General features: G+C 47.2%; 1 protein-coding gene across 2 annotated transcripts in view; it reads left to right on the plus strand.

Annotated features, from left to right (window-relative positions):
• LOC138292856 (epoxide hydrolase 3-like) overlaps window positions 1-16,133 on the plus strand; it is a 122,500-nt gene extending 106,367 nt beyond the window's left edge. The window contains exons 7-9 of one of the 2 annotated variants that reach the window (XM_069231694.1): window positions 11,551-11,699; window positions 13,077-13,335; window positions 13,495-13,624. In XM_069231694.1, the coding sequence (XP_069087795.1) occupies window positions 11,551-11,699; window positions 13,077-13,293 (366 nt within the window). In that variant the 3' untranslated portion in view covers window positions 13,294-13,335; window positions 13,495-13,624. Of the gene's footprint in view, window positions 1-11,550; window positions 11,700-13,076 lie in introns of both variants that reach the window. The other variant, XM_069231693.1, reaches the window with a different exon arrangement.
• Window positions 16,134-19,835: the final 3,702 nt, after the last annotated feature.

Below are 19,835 nucleotides of genomic sequence, written 5' to 3' on the forward strand. Positions count from 1 at the left end.
CATGCAGAAACAGACCGTCTCCTGATGCATCGTACCATGCATTACAATTTACTACACATTGGCCCAGAAGCAACCCTTTGAGGGGTTGCATCCTCATTCCATCAAAGCTAAGGCTGTGACCACTGCGTTAGCACACAGATTTCCAGTCCTGGACATCTGCCAGGCAAAAACATGGGCCTTGCTGCACACCTTTACAAAACACTACTGCCTGAACAGTCGGATGTGTCAGGATGTATACTTTGCTTTACTTGCAGGACTTTCTAGTATGAAATAGTTTTGCAGACCCACCTCTGGGGAGGTATTGCTTGGTTACCTATTCGAAGGTAAGGAATCTGCAGCTATAAGTCTCTATCAGATGAACAAGTTACTTACCTTGGGTAATGCCTTATCTGGTAAAGACTTGATCTAGCTGCAGGTTCCTCATCGACCCACCCACCATCCCCACTCTGCGTACGGATTTCTAGGGTTAGGGCTGTTCTCCTTTCAGGACCCTAGTTTTCCACACCGGTGGTTAGTGTTCTTTGTGGCTCTGTGCTCCTGGTGTGGAAAGTCCCAAAAAGAAACTCATATCAGTGCGCTGGGGTGGTGCCTATATATGCACTGCGCACATCACTTCTGGCACAGATGGCACCAACAAAGCAGCATGCAGGGGTACTGCCCGCGTAAAGTTTCCATAACCTGTCTGACACCTGGGGATAATTCTAAGGTAAGGAGTCTGCAGCTATATAGAGCCTCTACCAGATAAGGCATTACCGAAGGTAAGTAACTTGTTCATCACTCAAATATCATTGTTGAATATATTTTAGAAATTCAGCCTTTTTTCTTCAACCATTAGGTAAAGAGCCCTGAAAATACACACATTTTTGTCTTGAATACATGTTGGTATACTTACCATAATTTAACCGAGCAAAATATTATAATTTAGTAGGCCGGAGTGAAAACAGGAGATGTTTTTATTAGTAGCTGGAGAGCTACCAGTAGCTCAATAGATACCTGTTGGAGAAGCCTGCTCTACACTATACTCCAGTTACTAAGCCCTTCTACACTCCTCACAATAACACCCCCTGTTACACCCTCTTCCTCCTCACATTCAGCCCTTCCTATTGTTGACCCAGCTTTATTCTCCTACGTCCTTTAGCAGACCTGCCAACTCACACAGTGCACTGTGTGTCATAATATTTCAGCTCCCTTCACACTGTCAGCCAGTGAGGAGCCGAAACCACACAGTGCAGGCAAGCCGAGCTGGAAACCAAAGCAACGAGTGCATTTCAGGCTTGTCTTTTGAGGCTGCAATCAGGCGAGGTTCATTAGGGGGTATGAAACCACCACAGGACATCACCAGCAGCCTCAATAACCTTTTGGGTTTTTTTGGCACAAGGAGGAGGTCGATGAGGGCAGGGGACGAAGGCAGAAGGCCTTCTTGGAACTTTCTTGGCATAAAGCCCCGCTCCCTCCAGGACCACGCCCCGTCCTGACGCGGCCCATTTTGTTCTCAAGTTGGCAGGTCTGCTTTATGGTGTTAAATTCTATTTGGCTAACCTCACTACACCTACTGAATATCTGTCCAGTGGTCTCCACTGACCTTTCTAAACTTGGCATGAGAATCAGACCTTGCACCAGACGTGAACCACAGACAGGGGCGAACCACTTCCCTCCCTCTCCAGTATGGAAATTGATGAACTCCTAATTGACTATGACTCAGTTAAAAAAAAACATAATACACCAAAATAAAGACATGAGAAAATCCCTCAATACCACAAACATAGACTTGAACACCCTTTCTTGGCACCAGCGTGCGCCGGATCTAACACTCCCCAGGAAACAACATTGTAGGAAGCTGGCTCTGTATATACTATCTCAAAGTGGGAGATAGTGTGCACAGAGTCCAGGGGTTCCCCTTAGAGGTTGATAGTGGTAATAAAAGATAATACTAATTCTCTATTTGTGGTAGTATGGTCGAGCAGTTAGGCTTATCAGAGAGTAGTGTTAAACATTTGTTGTACACACACAGGCAATAAATGAGAACACACACACAAAGACATAACTCCAAGCCAATAGGTTTTTATATAGAAAAATATTATTTTCTTAATTTATTTTAGAACCACAAGATTCAGATTCCAAGTAAGTACATAAATTGTAAGGTACCTGGCATAGGTAAATATAGAACTTTGAATGAAAACAGTAATGTACACAGTTTGGCATAAAATGGCAATAAGCTATTTTAAAAGTGGACACTGCAAAATTCAACAGTTCCTGGGGGAGGTAAGTAAAGGTTAGTTTGTCAGGTAAGTAAACCACTTACAAGTTCAGTCTCCATGGCATAGGCAGCCCACAGTTGGGGATTCAAGTCAACCCCAAACACCCAGCACCAGCAATACAGGGCCGGTCAAGTGCAGAGGTCAAAGTGGGCCAAAATAGCATAGGCGCCTATGGAGACTAGTGGTGCTTCGGTTCCAGTCTGTTAGCAGGTAAGTACCTGCGTCCTCGGGAAGCAGACCAGCGGGTTATTGTAGAGCAATGGGGGGGGTCCCAGACAGGCACACAAAGTACACCTTCAGCATCACAGAGGCGGCCGGGTGCAGTGTGCTAACAAGGCGTCAGGTTTTGTATCGGATTCAATGGAGGGACCCGGGGGTCACTCTGACGATGCAGGCAGGGCACAAGGGGGCTTCTCAGGCCAGCCACTGACTGGGCAAAGATGAGGGCCAGCTGTTGGTCACTCCTGCACCAGTAATTGGGTTCTCTCAGGCCTGGGGGCTGCTTGTGCAGTGCTTCTTCCAGGCGCCGGGTTTTTTGTTACCGGGCAGTCGCGGTCAGGGGGGTCCTCTGGATTCTCTCTGCAGGCGTCGTCGTGGGGGTGCAGGGAGGTCATCTCTGGGTGGACACGTAGTTGGAGTCACCTGGGGGTCCTCTCTGCTGTGTTGGTTTCTCTGGACACGGGCCGGGGGCGTCGGGTGCAGAGTTTTGGGGACTCAGGCTTCAGGAGTGAGATGGGAGTCCCTTTAAAGATGGTTTCTTCTTTGTTGCTTTGGGCAGAGCCGCTGTTCACAGGAGTTTCTTGGTCCTTTGGAATTGCAGGGCAGTCCTCTGAGTCGGCAGAGGTCGCTGGGTCCGCAGGATGCATCACTTTTGCAGGTTCTTTGAATCTGAAGACAGGCCGGTAGGGCTGTGGCCAGAGCAGTTGTCGTCTCCTCTCTGTGGGGTTTTCAGTCAGCAGTCCTTCTTCTTGTTAGATTGTCAGGAATCTGATTTCCTGGGTTCAGGGTCACCCCTAAATACTAAATTTAGGGGTGTGTTTAGGGCCAGAGGACAGTAGCCAATGGCTACTGTCCCTGAGGGTGGCTACACCCTCCTTGTGTCTCCTCCCTTTGGGAAGGGGGGCACATCCCTTATCCTATTGAGCTAAATCCTCCCTGCCAAGATGGAGGATTTTTTAAGGAAGGGGTCACCTCAGCTCTGGACACCTTAGGGGCTGTCCTGGCTGGAGGGTGACTCCTCCTTGTTTTTCTCATTAACTCCTCCGGACTTCCCGCCAAAAGTGGGGGCTGTGCCCGGGGGGGGGCAGGCATCTCCACTAGTTAGAGTGCCCTGGGGCGTTGGAACACCAGGCTTGAGCCTTTGAGGCTCACTGCCTGGTGTTACAGTTCCTCCAGGGGGAGGTGTGAAGCACCACCACCCAGGACAGGCTTTGTTCCTGGTCACAGAGTGCCCAAAGGCACTCACCCCATGTGGCCAGAAACTAGTCTTGAAGTGACAGGCTGGCACAGACCGGTCAGCCTAGCACTAGCAGTTGGGCCTGGATGCAGGGGGCATCGCTAAGATGCCCTCTGTGTGCATTTCTCAATAAATCTCACAGTGGCATCAGTGTGGATTTATTGTACTGAGAAGTTTGATACCAAACTTCCCAGTATTCAGTGTACCCATTATGGAACTGTGGAATTATCCTGCATTTACAATGTCTAAGAATTGGCTTAGACACTGTAGGGGCATAGTGCTCATGCAGCTATGCCCTCACTTGTGGGATAGTGCACCCTGCCTTAGGGCTGTAAGGCCTGCTAGAGGGGTGACTTACCTATGCCACAGGCAGTGGGTTGTGGGCATGGAACTCTGAGGGGAGTGCCATGTCGACTTAGGGCCAGATGTAGGTAGCCTTTTGCGCCTCGCAAACGGCGAAAAACGCTGTTTGCGAGGCGCAAAAGGCCTCACGCGATGCAGAAACACATTTTGCGAGTCGGAACCGACTCGCAAAATGTGTTTCCGACTCGCAAATAGGAAGGGGTGTGCCCTTCCTATTTGCGACCGCATTGCGATGTAGAGTTGATTTGTGACCGCGAAAGCGGTCGCAAATCAACTCCCAGTTACCATCCACTTGAAGTGGATGGTAACTCATTCGCAAAAGGGAAGGGGTCCCCATGGGACCCCTTCCCCTTTGTGAATGCAAAAAAAAATATTTTTTCAGAGCAGGCAGTGGTCCTACGGACCACTGCCTAATCTGAAAAAAAAAAACGAAACAAAAAGGTTTCGGTATTTTTTCTATTTGCAGCTCGTTTTCCTTTAAGGAAAACGGGCTGCAAAGAGAAAAAAAAAAAAACTGCTTTATTTAAAAGCAGTCACGGACATGGTGGTCTGCTGTCTCCAGCAGGCCACCAACCCCGTGAGTGCCTAGACTCGCTATGGGGTCGCAAACTGCGACCCACCTCATAAATATTCATGAGGTGGGTCTTTGCGACCCCATAGCGAGTCGCAAAAGGTGTCTGAGACACCTTTCTGCATTTCCTTTTGCGAGTTGCAAATTGCGAGTCGCTGGGACTCGCAATTTGCACCTCGCAAAGGGAAACCTACCTACATCTGGCCCTTAGTCTTTTTAGTCTTTTTCCCTCCACCAGCACACACAAGCTGTGAGTCAGTATGCATGTGCTGAGTGAGGGGTCCCTAGGGTGGCATAATACCTGCTGCAGCCCTTAGAGACCTTCCCTGGCCACAAGGCCCTTGGTACCAGTAGTACCATTTACAAGGGACTTATCTGTGTGCCAGGGCTGTGCCAATTGTGGAGACAAAGGTACAGTTTTAGGGAAAGAACACTGGTTCTGGGGCCTGGTTAGCAGGGTCCCAGCACACCTTCAATCAAAGCTGGCATCAACAAAAGGCAAAAGGTTAGGGGATAACCATGCCAACTGTGGCATTTTCCTACAAATGTGCTTTCCGTAGTTTAGATTATAGAATTGATTACCATGAACTAGAGCAACTCAAACAACATCTTTCTCAAGACACTTCAACTCTCACTTGAATGACAAATCTGAATCTGCAGACTTGATTATCCAGGCTTCATCAAACCAGAAATCACTGTCAAAACTGCACATCTCCGGCCTATAATGAGGAAGATATCCTCAACTTGATTACAGCAGTTAAAGACAAAGGAAAATTAAACTCCACCTTACTGTTTGACTTGTGTGAGTACTCTCTCATTTTTTCTCAATCAACCCAGGCTTTCCCATTCTCAGTGGCCAAACAACGAGACCTAAAATGTGATCTAGATACCTTAGGAACTTAGACGAGGACCTACTAGCCTCAGTGGTGGAGCAGGAATTCCAACATGTCTCTTGGCCTCCAGACACAATTGATACAAGGAGTCTATGACAGCGATCATAGGTTTGTTACCTCCAGAAATCACGAGAAGACAAAAAATCCAAAATTAACATAATGGTTCTCTAAAGGACTAAATAAAGAAATAAGATCACTCTGTCTCACAGAAGTAAGACAGTGACAAAATGTATAATTTTTTAACCTTGCTAACCTAAGATCAGAAAGGAGAACTTACAAACTCCACATACTTAAAGCTAAATCTAAGTTCATCAAAAGGGAGCTTGACTGTACAAGGAACTGACACAGAAAGTTCTTTGGAATAGTAAAGAACGCCACAATCCCTCCTAATCTGAAAATTACTGATGCCTCCAAAGATTGAACAAGTCTCAGAAGTCTCCCAAGACAAATTCAAAAAGATAGAACACTCCCTGATCTAATAGCATACTACCCACTCTACGCAAACAAAAATATGAAAAGGAATGGTCCGCCTTCCAAGGAATTTACATCAGAAGTCTTAAAAGCATCTGAAAAACAAAACCATCGTCCGAACCTTGGGATCTCTTTCCCTGTTCTGTCCTGAAATGTATAAAGTATTTGATGGAGCCAATCTGACGTTCATCAACTTCTTCATAAACTAATGGATCTTCGTGGAAAATCTTAAAGTTTGTTATGTTTCTCTGCTTTAAGGACTTGGACAACTTCCATCTTGCAGCAAACCTACCCTTCTTAGTGAAAGTTCTAGAATCATGTATGGAATCACCACTTCTTAATGGACACTGAACTCCTTGAGAAACTTCAGTGAAGGTTCAATCCTAGATGCAGAACAGAAACAGCCACTGCGAAGATCATTAGTGACATTCTCCACATCCTAGATGAATTATGATTCTGCTGTCCAGTCCTCCTGATTTTGTATGCAGCCTTCAGACAGTAAACCACTACTCCCTTCTAACCGTCTTTGAGGATAGGATGGGCATCAGTGCCATGGATCATAATCTGTTCTCGTCCTTCTAAACAAGGATTCTACTGACATCAGTCTTTGCATCATCAGGCATCAATGTCTGTGACGCTGCCATTGCTCTTTGGCAGTTTACATTGCTTTCACTGGCTGCCATTCTTGTGTTTCCCTTCAATGGACACTGCTCTTTCTGTCTGCTGACATCACTCCCATTGTCAGTCTGCTCCATGCATTGTACCTGTCCGTTGACATTACTATCTAACTGCAGTCTTCGACCATCAGCATCTGCTAGCATTTTGCTTCCTATTTGCTGGCATTGGTCTTGGGCTTAAACTGCATTCCTTTTGTGTCTTCTGCATTGCTGTATGTGTCTGCCAGCATCACTTTTTGGGTGTGCTAGCGTTGATCTTTGCCTGTGCTGTAATGTCTCTACTCATGTGCTAGCATCACTTATTGATCCTGCGAGCATTTGTTTGCATCTACCGGTGAAGTCAACTCTTTTTGTATCTCCTGGCATCAGTGTGTGTGGGAGGGATTGGTGGGTGTGTGTGTGTCAGCATTATTCTTTGACTATTTCAGCTAAGTTTTTTGTGTCAACCAGCACACCTTCATGTGGCATCCAGGATCTTTTTTTGCGAAAGCCAGCAACACTTTTTGAGTTGGCAAGCTGCTTTTTTGAGTTGGCGGACATCACTTTTAACGAAAACAAGCACCACTTTTTGTGTTTTTCCGAATACCCTGTTACGTCGGCCAGCATTGCCTATTTCGTCATCCAGCACCGCTCAGTTTCTTGGCTAGGAATGCTTGTTTCAATTGCCAGCATTGCAATGGTAGTATTTTGCAGAACTCGAATTATTGCCAATATTGTGCTCTTTGTGCTACAGAAATAGCCTAATCCAATAACCTTCCGTACATTTGACTCTTCGACTCCGAAAATGACAAGGTTTTAAGGCATGTCAGTAGGTCCAGTACGCAACAATAATTTTTAACTGAAGGGGAAGAAGGTTCCATATCTGTATGGCCTGCACAGAGGAGACAAGTGCTCTGCAGTGGGCCTCTCTGAATTTCAGGTCCAAGCCATAACATGGCTGAGCAAAGTCATCCTTTTGGTCTTCAAGGTTTTAGTTCTCTACATAATTTAGTGTATGATGCACACAGCACAACTCTTTAAGTGAATCTCTTTTCCCCACAATCACCCTGTGCAGCAAATTAATAACTAGGGGGACAGGATACCAAGGCAACCAATGGTGTAAAGTCAATGCTGCAGTTTTCTGAACACCGGAGACCACGTAGCAGAGGTGAACTTACACTGAAATCTAAACAATTTGCATAGTCCAGTTTGAACACTGCAACTGCTGTCATTGCCTGGACGCTATGCTCTCTGTAAGGAATGCTAAGTGGTTCTTCACTTTTGGAAAAGCCTAAATGACTGACGACCATAAGGCAGAGCAGCATCCACTATAATGATCATCTTAGTAGCTTTCATCCTGAACGTGCTTGCAACTCCAACATTTGTCGGTAGCCAAAAGACATTCCGTAAGGTTGTTACTTTTTGGCATGAATAATTTCTAAAGATTCATCATGATTTTAGTATCATCCATATAATTATAAGATTGAATGGCGAGCAAGCGAATCAGTTTGACGAGTGGAAGGAACTCCGTACTGAAGACAAATGGATGCGACAAGGTAGAGTCCTGTAGAACCACAAACCCGAAAAAGGTACAATCTATATGCAGTCATGCAGAAAACACTATTCAGGGCAAGGCAGTACGCTAGATCCCCATATCATGGAATCGTTATGCAATGCTGTTAAAAGCTGCAGATATATCCAGCTAAAATCAGCACTCCAAAACCATTGCTATCCGTTTCCGTTGTTCCTTTGTACGCCATTGTTGTAACAACAGACTTGTAGGAAAATGTCACTGTTGGCATGGTCACCCCTAACTTTTTACCTAGTGTTGATGCCAGCTTTGATTGGAAGTGTGCTGGGAACCTGCTAACCAGGCCCCAGCACCAGTGTTCTTTCCCTAAAACTGTACCTTTGTTTCCACAATTGGCACAGCCCTGGCACACAGTTAAGTTACTGGTAAAAGGTACTCATGGTACCAAGGGCCCTGTGGCCAGGGAAGGTCCCTAAGGGCTGCAGCATGTATTATGCCACCCTCAGGGACCCCTCACTCAGTGCATGCACACTGCCTTGCAGCTTGTGTGTGCTGGTGGGGAGAAAAGACAAAGTCAATATGGCACCCCCCCCCCCCAGAGTGCCATGCTCACAAACCACTGCCTGTGACATAGGTAAGTCAGCCCTCTAGCAGGCCTTACAGCCCTAAGGCAGGGTGCACTATACCACAGGTGAGGGCATATCTGCATGAGCACTATGCCCCTACAGTGTCTAAGTCAATTCTTAGGCATTGTGAGTGCAGGGTAGCCATACTGAGTATATGGTCTGGGAGTTTGTCATTATGAACTCCACAGCACCATAATGGCTACACTAAATACTGGGAAGTTTGGTATCAAACTTCTCAGCACAATAAACCCACACTGATGCCAGTGAGATGCCCCCTGTATGTTAGCCCAACTGCTAGTGCAAGGCTGACTGGTCTGTGCCAGCCTGACTCTTTCAGACGAGTTTCTGACCACACTAGGTGAGTGCCTTTGTGCACTCTTAGTTCAGAAACAAAGCCTGTCCTCGGTGGAGGTGCTTCACACCTCCCCGTGCAGGAACTGTAACACCTGGCGGTGAGCCTCAAAGGCTCAAGCCTGGTGTTACAATGCCCCAGGGCACTCCAGCTAGTGGAGATGCCTGCCCCCCGGACGAGCCCCCACTTTTGGCAGCAAGTCCAGAGGGATAATGAGAAAAGCAAGGAGGAATCACCCCGCCAGGTCCACCCCAAAGGTGAGAAGAGTTGAAATGACCCCCTCCTTGAGAAATCCTCCATCCTGCTTTAGAGGATTGGGACCAATAGGGATAGCGATGTGCTTCCCTCCCCCAGAGGGAGTGGGCACAAGAAGGGTGTAGCCACCCTCAGGGACAGTAGCCGAGGGCTACTGCCCTCTGACCCTAACACGCCCCTAAATTTAGTATTTAGGGGCGACCCAGCTCTTCTGATTCCTGACGAGCTCACAAGAAGAAGAGGGACTGCTGAGCTGAAAACCCAGCAGAGAAGAGAAGGAGACAACAAATGACTGGGCCCCAGCCCTACCGGCCTGTCTCCTGCTTCAAAGACCCTGCAACCAGAAACAGATGCGTTCTACAGGACCAGCAACCCCTGAAAAGCCACCAGGGGACTGCCTGCAATACAGAGGACCAATAACTCCTGTGGGCAGCGGCTCTGCCCAACCAGAAGAAAAGACATCTATCCTGAAAGGGACTCCCACCCCACTCCGGAAGCGTGAGTCCCCACGACTCAGCCCCCGACGCCCACGGCCTGTGTCCAGAAGAACCAACAATCCAGAGAGGACCCCCAGGCAACTCCGACGACGTGTCCACCCTGGGTTGACCTCTCTGCATCCCCACGACGACACCCGACCGCGACTGCCCAAGACAAAGACATCCGATGCCTGGAGAAGCACAGCACCCGCAGCCCCCAGGCCCGTGAGAAACCGACCACCAGTGCAGCAATGACCAGCAGGCGGCCCTAACCCTTGCCCAGTCAGTGGCTTGCCCGAGAGGCCCCCCTGTGCCCTGCCTGCAGCGCCTAAGTGACCCCCGGGTCCCTCCATAGAGTTCTATTGAGAACCCGACGCCCTGTTTGCACACTGCACCTGGCCGCCTCCGTACCACTGAGGGTGTGGTTTTTGTGCCACTTGGGTCCCCTCCAGTACTCCTCCAAACCCCCCTGGTCTGCCCTCCAACAACGCAGCTACATACCTGCAAGCAGACTGGAACCGGAGTACCCCTTCTCCATAGGCGCCCACGTTATTTTGGCTCCTGTTTGACCTCTGCACATGACCGGCCCTGTGTTGCTGGTGCTGGGTGTTTGGGGTTTCCTTGAACCCCCAATGGTGGGCTACCTATGCCCCGGAGACTGAACCCGTAAGTGTGGTACTTACCTCTGAAACTTCCTGTTAATACCTCCCCCAGGAAATTGCAGTGTGTCCACTTTCCAAAAAGCTTTTTGCCATTTTAATGAAAACTGTGTACAATATTGATTTTATTCAAAGTCCTAACTATTGCTATGCAAAGTACCTTTCATTTAATTTACTTACCTGCTAAATGAATCTTGTGGTTCTAAAAAATAAATTAACAAAATAATATTTTTCTATATGAAAACATATTGGCCTGGAGTTAAGTCATTGAGTGTGTGTTTTCACTTATTGCTTGTGTGTGTACAACAAATGCTTAACACTACCTTCTGGTAAGTGTAACTGCTCGACCACACTCCACAAATAGAGCATTAGTATTATCTATTATTGCCTCTGTCAAGCCTCTTGGGTAACCCCTGGACTCTGTGCACACACTATCTCCTTTTGATATAGTATATACAGAGCCAGCTTCTTACAAGACTCTAATGGTCTTTTTGGCTGTTGATGTTGCTTTTTGCATCAACCGGCATCCTTCTTTTGGTTTGTATGTATGCACCTCTGCAGTCCCTCTCTGCCAAAATCCATTTCTCTCCTCTGTTGCCCACCCCCTAGCCAGCCAAAAAGTTAATAAATGTAAATGTACTGTTTATTGGTGGGCTGTGTTTTTTCCCCAGTCTCTACTGATATGTTGCTGATACTTTCTCCTATGTTTAATATATCCCTTACCCTCTTCCGCTAACGACCACTCTGCCCTCCCTCCACTGATATACTCTTCCACTCATCTCTTCTGATTCTCTTATCTCTTTTGAATATCTAATCTACAGCCACCCTTCTCTCCTGCTGCCTCTAGGCTTTTCCTTTCTGATATCTACTTCAATCCTTTCCTTCTGATTCTCCACCATCTAGCCTTTTATGGGGGTACCCAACGTATCCCTTGTCCCATGTACCTCTACTCCTCTTCTGATGTCCTGTATTTTGTCCAGTAGATGTTGAAGAGGGCGTTGACGGGTGCGGAGGCTGGAATCCAGAACCCCCAGCGACGTCTGACTGAAGAGGAGATGGAGGCCTTTCTGTACAGTATATCCCAGCCAGGGGGGCTCACTGGACCCTTGAATTACTATCGGAACCTGATGAGGTATCAGTAGCTTAGAGCATCACTCACAGTTTAGCCTCGTCATGTATGAGAATGTCTGTGAATGGCATCATTTCAACAAGTGCCATATTTGCACTAGCGCCCAATAATGACGTCCAGGAAAATGCGTTGCTGCCATGGTTATTGAGCTAATGCATCCACCCCTGGATCTGTGTTTGACGTTGTGGTCACAGGCCCACATCTTCAGAGGGTCCACTTAGTCACTTTTGCCTCTGTAGCGTTCAGAAACATTAATGCTGCTCGGTGTTGCTTATTCGTCTTGGCCTTAAAAAGAACGCGGAGCGGTCGGAAATGCGCGAACACGTGCCCAGCATTAAAAAACAGACCAGTGTTTGTCGTGAAAGTTAGCCAAAGTAAATGTCTTGCTTTCTCACCCCGAGCTACAGACTTTGGCAGATGTTGTTCTTGCCTCAGTTCTGTCCATTTAAAGTCCGGCTGTAAGAGTTCATACAGAGGATGAACACAAAATAAAGCACTGGTGTGTAGATTTCTGAAGGGCTAAGGCACATAGCATGTTCTGCGTTTGATACATGTGTCTGCGTTTGATACATGTTCGGGTATGAGAAATTTATATAAACAAACACTCTCTTTTTCTCTCTCTTCCTTCCACCATCTCCCCCTCCCCCTCTCTTTTCCTTCTTCCCTCTCCCACACCCCCTCTCGTTTCCTTCTTCCCTCTCCCTCCCCCTTTCTCTCTCGCGCTCTCTGTTTCTCTTCCTTCCTTCCTTCCTCCCTCTGTCTCTCTGACTCCCTCCCCCTCTCTCCTTCCCTAACCCCCCTCACCCTCCATCCCTCACCCACCTCTCTCCACCCCCTCTCTCTGTCCCTCTCCTTCCCGTCTCTCTAGGTAGGGCGTGAAGTAGGCACACAGAGATCTGAACAGTTGTGAGTTTGAGAGGCTATGAAACAGTTTACCAGGCTGAGGAGGATATGACACAAGAATCTGTCCAGGCTTTACATACAACAGTAAAGAAACTCTGTCAAGTTTCAGGCACAGAAACTAGTTCAGGCTTTGGAAGCTGTAACACTGGAACCTGTCCAAGCCTAGGAGGTCAGTCCAGAAACCTATCCAGACCTGAGATGCTAGGAAGCCGATACTTCTCCTGACATCTTATGCTAGTATGGAGTAGTTTATCCACACCCGACATGCTAGGACACCTGAACCTGTCTAGTGTTGAGATGTTAGGACACAGGAACTTTTCCAGACTGAAAAGATAGGGCACAAGATTTTGTTCAGGAGTTATTCACCCCATATCCCACGCACCGTGTCTGATGCTTTGTGTGAGCAGTGTGAAATAGCATGAGAATGTTGCTTCCTCTGCCCGTTGGGAGTCTGATCGCTGATTGTTTACTTTGCAGCTCCTTCCCAGTGAAGTTCCAAGATGTGCTGGTGCCCACAATGGTGATTTGGGGCGAGCGAGACCAGTTCCTGGAGGCAGGCATGATCCATTGCATGAGGCATTACGTACAGCAACGTTTCAGGGTGGAGGTGATTGCAGACGCCAGCCACTGGGTTCAGCAGGACCAGCCTGAAGCTGTCAACCGTCTGGTGGCCTCTTTTGTGGCTGAGAAGTGAAGCTGCCTTGTGGTGCAGGTGTTTCCTTTGTTTGCAGTATGCCTGCCCCTGTGCCTAGGCAAGACAGCCGGCGCCTTTTCTAAGCCAGACGTAGATCTCAGCGTTATATCAGGCTCAAGAAGTTGGAATTACACTAGTATTATAATAAAATGATGTTGGTCCTTCAGAATTTGATACTTTACAGGATGTTTGGTGCTGTGCCAGTTTTTTCCACTAGATGATAACTTTGAGCTTGATTTGCATAATTTCAGGAAATTCACGTTATGCTTGTTATACAAAATGCCTGAAATTAGACAGTCACACCACGTTGTATAATTACATGCCAGTTGTGGTAAACTTTACCACATGCACCTAGAACAGTTATAATGTGAGCAGCTGTGTCTCGTGCCTCGTGATTTTTTTCACACTTTTTTTTCCCGCGGAATGCACTTAAGACAAATTTCATGCTAAACTACACTGCTGAATGATGAATTTGCATTTTTCACAATTACGTGTAATTTCGCATAATTACGTGGAAACAAATTACGCTAATTTTGTACACCCTAGTACAAAAGCAGGAGGCATGTTTTTGTGTACTGCATATTAGTATGTTTATTCGTTGTTTTTTTCTTGTTATAGTATGTACATGCTGGAAACAACTGTCCAAAGACAGGAGAAAATTTGTGAATATGCAATAGTCATCCCCCCACCTAAAAAAGTGTTCGAAGTAGAAACGCTTGTCAATGATTTGGTCTTGTATACGCTACAAGCTAAACCGTTTTTTTAAATGTATGTTCTTCCTTTTGTAGTTATGCAGCATTAGGGGCTTCATCCTCCCACTTTACGAGAAGCGAGAAATCCCAACAAAAGGGAACTGCAACTTAGTTAGGAGCCCTCTGACCGTCTCTGTGCTATCTGCCCTGCTGCCACCTATCGATGCTTGCTGATTCTGGTGCCTTGTAAGGTGTTAGAATATATTGACTAAACCTTCATGTCTGTTGGTTCTTAAAACGATTGCTTAATCAGCACTGTTCCACCTCGCTCCCCCCTTTCGTTGTCCTCAGAGCTTAAGTGCAGGCTTCTAGCAGTAGGTGTTCTGAGGCAACATTGTAGAAGCTTCAGGAGATGGGGGATTCCTCTCCTTTCATGTTTGCCCACAAAACCTCCGAGTGAACGGGTGGCCTCGTTGGGGAGGGCATTCTCTGGGGCAGTAGACAGGCGTTTGTGCTGCCTTGATCAGTTGTACTAGCCACCACAGTCCATCCATCCTCTGGCGGGATCTTGGAACCCAGTTATCCTGCCGAACACTGCCGGTGCCCGAAACAGGCTCCTGGTGACCTGCAACTATGCAGAAATCTTGTCTAAAGTGCTGCAGGGTGCATTCCTTGTTGCACCTTCTAGCCACGCTTCTGTCAGCGTATGTACTGTAAATTCTAGCTTTTTTCTCACTGTTGTAGGCAGACTGGTTAGGTGTCGTTTATAGCATTTTCCGCGTTCTTATATTGGTGGCATTTAACAGAAAACACGCACTCTGTTTTCTTTTTAAGCCTTTCAGTGCTTTCTCTTCACGCCCATTCAGCGGGATCCCTAAGTGACATGACCCCACGTGACAGTGATGTCACAAGATGATTGAGGGCTCTGACCACCACACCATGAAAGAGGACTCTTAATGTGCCTGAGTGAGTTTAGGCAACCACATACCAGATAAGTGTGTTCCGTTAAAGAGGCGATTTCAACGCTCAGTGACGCCCACCTGGCCTCTCATTGTTTAGCTGATGAAATGAGGCCTACTGCTTTTGTTACCATGAGTTATTATCCCATTTATACCTCATTGATTTAACACGGACCAAACCTTCATTTAAAAGTATTGAAGAGTAAAGAAGAAATGTAATATATATTTTTTAATTCCAAGGGGTTAAGAAAAAAGATGCTGGAAATAAAACAAACCCTTCTCCTACTTAGTTGGCAGAGAACCTGAGGTATATCATACATATTCAATCATAAATATGGCCAGTGGAAGCTTAACAAAATAATTCTTATAGGAACGTTATTTTCTCTCTACGCGCACCATCTTAAAGGGTCTCTTTTGAACAAGCTATAGTGAGCAGCATTCTGGAAGCCCTGACCAAATAAAATCCAAAAGTCATCTGCTTAAAAATCAAGCTAGCACATCCAGTCACTTGAAGGTGTTGTCTAGTTTTTCAAATGTGCCTGGTCAGACTTGCAGGCCATAGTTGATTCTGAAATCCTGCAAATTCAGTTTACCACTCCCACAGACTGGAGTATTCTGTTTTATGCACCTTCAAAGGCTAATTGATTTTTTTAAGGAACGTATATCATCTGTTTTTATTGACTTTAAAAAGCTTATCCTCTAATGTGGATATCGTAGCATGTTTAATTATTTTTGACAATCATTGCGTGTTCTGTGCCACACATGTGAAGCTGGTCAGTGCAAAGCTTTTAAGAATGTGTTCCTGAGCTAGACCTGTAACCTCGCTATTTTGGCTGCCTATTCTTTCCTTTCAAATTTATAATCCAGTACATTTTATATTTTTTGAACTATGAACAAAAATCTTGTAATCACAACTAAACGTGATATAAAGATTTATTGATCATAAATGTGTGTGTGTTTTGCAGATTTTGTTTATTGACACAGAAATTGTGTACATTGACATGCTTTTGGGATGTTTTTGGTATTCTAGTATATAGTGTCATAAAACAAATCTCTTTGAAAACCATGCTAACCTTTGCCACAAATGTTTCTATTATTTGTGCGAAAACAAATTGAGAATTTTACATACCAAACACTTTCTTCAGTTCAGCTGCATCATGTACGTAATAAAGGCATTCATTTGAGCAATTATATGTACATCTTTGTCATTATCTCATGTAAGAACTGACTTGCCATACTGGTAATTTATTGTAAAACAATATTAACAGACTAAAAAGTTAAACTGTACAAGGATTTGAATTGAACCACAACAACGTCTAGGGGTCTGGAGTGGGAGGCTATGAAGGCCGTTGTGCGGGGGGGTTTGCATAGGTACGGCATGCGGGGTACGCAGGCAAATGGAGCAGGAACTTACAGATGTGGAGGAGAAGTTAGGGTATTTGCAGCAGCAGTTACCAGTTGTAGGAGGTTGACTCTTTATGTACTATTTCAAAGTAAGAAATAGCATGCACAGAGTCCAAGGGTTCCCCTTAGAGGTAAGATAGTGGCAAAAAGAGATCATTCTAATGCTCTATTTTGTGGTAGTGTGGTCGAGCAGTATGCTTATCAGAGGATAGTGTTAAGCATTTGTTGTACACACACAGGCAATAAATGAGGAACACACACTCAAAGACAATTCCAGGCCAATAGGTTTTTGTATAGAAAAATATATTTTCTTAGTTTATTTTAAGAACCACAGGTTCAAGATTTACAATCAATACTTCAAATGAAAGGTACTTCACTTAGGTATCATAGGAACGTTGAATCAGCAAAATAGCTGGTACAGTTTTGGCACAAAATGGCAATAAGCTATTTTAAAACTAGACACTGCAAATTTCAACAGTTCCTGGGGGAGGTAAGTGTTTGTTAGTTTTGCAGGTAAGTAAACCACCTACAGGGTTCAAAGTTGGGTCCAAGGTAGCCCACCATTGGGGGTTCAGGGCAGCCCCAAAGTTACCACACCAGCAGCTCAGGGCCTGTCAGGTGCAGAGGTCAAAGTGGTGCCCAAAACGCATAGGCTTCAATGGAGAAGGGGGTGCCCCGGTTCCAGTCTGCCAGCAGGTAAGTACCCGCGACTTTGGAGGGCAGGCCAGGGGGGTTTTGTAGGGCACTGGGGGGGACACAAGTCAGCACAAAAAGTACACCCTCAGCGGCACGGGAGCGGCCGGGTGCAGAGTGCAAACAGGTGTCGGGTTTGCAATGGAGTTCAATGGGAGACCCAGGGGTCTCTTCAGCGAAGCAGGCAGGCAAGGAGGGGGGGCTCCTCGGGGTAGCCACCACCTGGGCAAGGGAGAAGGCCACCTGGGGGTCTCTTCTGCACTGGAGGTCGGATCCTTCAGGTCCTGGGGGCTGCGGGTACAGTGTCTTTACCAGGCGTCGGGTTCTTAGAAACAGGCAGTCGCGGTCAGGGGGAGCTTCTGGATTTCCTCTGCAGGTGTCGCTGGGGGGGCTCAGGGGGGTCAACTCTGGCTACTCACAGGGTTGCAGTCGCCGGGGAGTCCTCCCTGTAGTGTTGGTTCTCTTCAGGTCGAGCCGGGGACGTCGGGTGCAGAGTGGAAAGTCTCACGCTTCCAGCGGGAAACGTGTGGTCTTTAAAAGTTGCTTCTTTGTTGCAAAGTTGCAGTCTTTGTGGAACAGGGCCGCTGTCCTCTGGAGTTCTTGGTCCTTTTAGATGCAGGGTAGTACTCTGAGGCTTCAGAGGTCGCTGGACCCTGGGGAACGCGTCGCTGTTGCAGTTTTTCTTGAAGTGGGGAGACAGGCCGGTAGGGCTGGGGCCAAAGCAGTTGGTGTCTCCGTCTTCTCTGTAGGGCTTTCAGGTCAGCAGTCCTTCTTCGTCTTCAGGTTGCAAGAATCTATCTTGCTTGGTTCTGGGGGCCCCTAAATACTAAATTTAGGGGTGTGTTTAGGTCTGGGGGGGTTAGTAGCCAATGGCTACTAGCCCTGAGGGTGGCTACACCCTCTTTGTGTCTCCTGCTTGAGGGGGGGGGGGCACATCCCTAATCCTATTGGGGGAATCCTCCATCTGCAAGATGGAGGATTTCTAAAAGTCTGAGTCACCTCAGCTCAGGACACCTTAGGGGTTGTCCTGACTGGCCAGTGACTCCTCCTTGTTTTTCTCATTATCTCCTCCGGCCTTGCCGCCAAAAGCAGGGCCGTGGCCGGAGGGGGCGGGCATCTCCACTAGCTGGAATGCCCTGTGGCACTGTAACAAAAGGGGTGAGTCTTTGAGGCTCACCGCCAGGTGTTACAGCTCCTGCAGGAGGAGGTGAGAAGCACCCCCACCCAGTACAGGCTTTGTTACTAGCCACAGAGTGACAAAGGCACTCTCCCCATGTGGCCAGCAACATGTCTGGTGTGTGGCAGGCTGGCAAAACTAGTTAGCCCACACTGGCATCAGTGTGCATTTATTGTGCTGAGAAGTTTGATACCAAACTTCCCAGTTTTCAGTGTAGCCATTATGGTGCTGTGGAGTTCATGTATGACAGACTCCCAGACCATATACTCTTATAGCTACCCTGCACTTACAATGTCTAAGGTTTTGCTTAGACACTGTAGGGGCATAGTGCTCATGCACCTAGGCCCTCACCTATGGTATAGTGCACCCTGCCTTAGGGCTGTAAGGCCTGCTAGAGGGGTGACTTATCTATGCCATAGGCAGGGTGAGGTTGGCATGGCACCCTGAGGGGAGTGCCATGTCGACTTAGTCATTTTCTCCCCACCAGCACACACAAGCTGGCAAGCAGTGTGTCTGTGCTGAATGAGGGGTCCCCAGGGTGGCATAAGACATGCTGCAGCCCTTAGAGACCTTCCCTGGCATCAGGGCCCTTGGTACCAGGGGTACCAGTTACAAGGGACTTACCTGGATGCCAGTGTGTGCCAATTGTGGAAACAAAGGTACAGGTTTAGGGAAAGAACACTGGTGCTGGGGCCTGGTTAGTAGGCCTCAGCACACTTTCAAATCATAACTTGGCATCAGCAAAGGCAAAAAGTCAGGGGGTAACCATGCCAAGGAGGCATTTCCTTACACCAGACACAAGAATGGCTGAAAGGGAGGAACTCAGGTTATACAAGGAGGTTAACAGTTGTTGGGATACCCTGAGTCGGGTCACACTCAGAGCATACAGGCAGCGACTGCATCGGGAGGGGGATAAATCTGGCAAACTTTTGTCGTGGATTCTGAAACTGGAGGTGGAGGCTCCTCCCATTGTGCATATTAGGAATACTAGCGGTGAAATGCTCTCGAAGTGCACGGATATTCTGTGGGTTTTGGCAGAGCATCTGCAGAGGGTATCGAGGGCTGGTGCTGCACCCCCAGAGGATGGCGTGGGGAGGTTACTGACGCAGATCCGGCTTCCGTGATTGGACTTAGAGAGTAGGCATGCTTTGGAGATTGCGATTACTGAGAAGGAGGTAAGTGAGGCAGTTGCTGCAATGACCAAATCTAGGTCCCCAGGTGGTGATGGTTTTCCTGTTGAGTTGTATCAGATGCTCTCCCTGCCTCTGAGGAGAGGCTCCTGGAGGTGTTCGAGGAAGCCCGCTTGCGTGGCATGGTGCCAGAAACTATGCGTCAGGGCATTGTGTGCTTGATGCTCAAGCTTGGAGGGGATCCTGGTGACCCTTCCTCATATCGCCCGCTTACCATGTTAAATAGCGATGTCAAGATACTTTGTAAGAGTTTGGCCACTCAACTCCACGGGGTGATTCGATGTTTGGTGCACGAGGATCAATGTAGGTTTATCCCTGGTCGCAGCACGTCCTACAATTTGCATTGTTTGGCACATGTTCTGCATGAGACTGAGGGCGAGGAAACTGAATTAGCGCTAGTGTCCTTGGATCTGGAGAAGGCCTTGGA

Source organism: Pleurodeles waltl, chromosome 4_2 (assembly GCF_031143425.1).
Source record: "Pleurodeles waltl isolate 20211129_DDA chromosome 4_2, aPleWal1.hap1.20221129, whole genome shotgun sequence".
In the NCBI taxonomy this organism is placed as follows: domain Eukaryota; kingdom Metazoa; phylum Chordata; class Amphibia; order Caudata; family Salamandridae; genus Pleurodeles; species Pleurodeles waltl.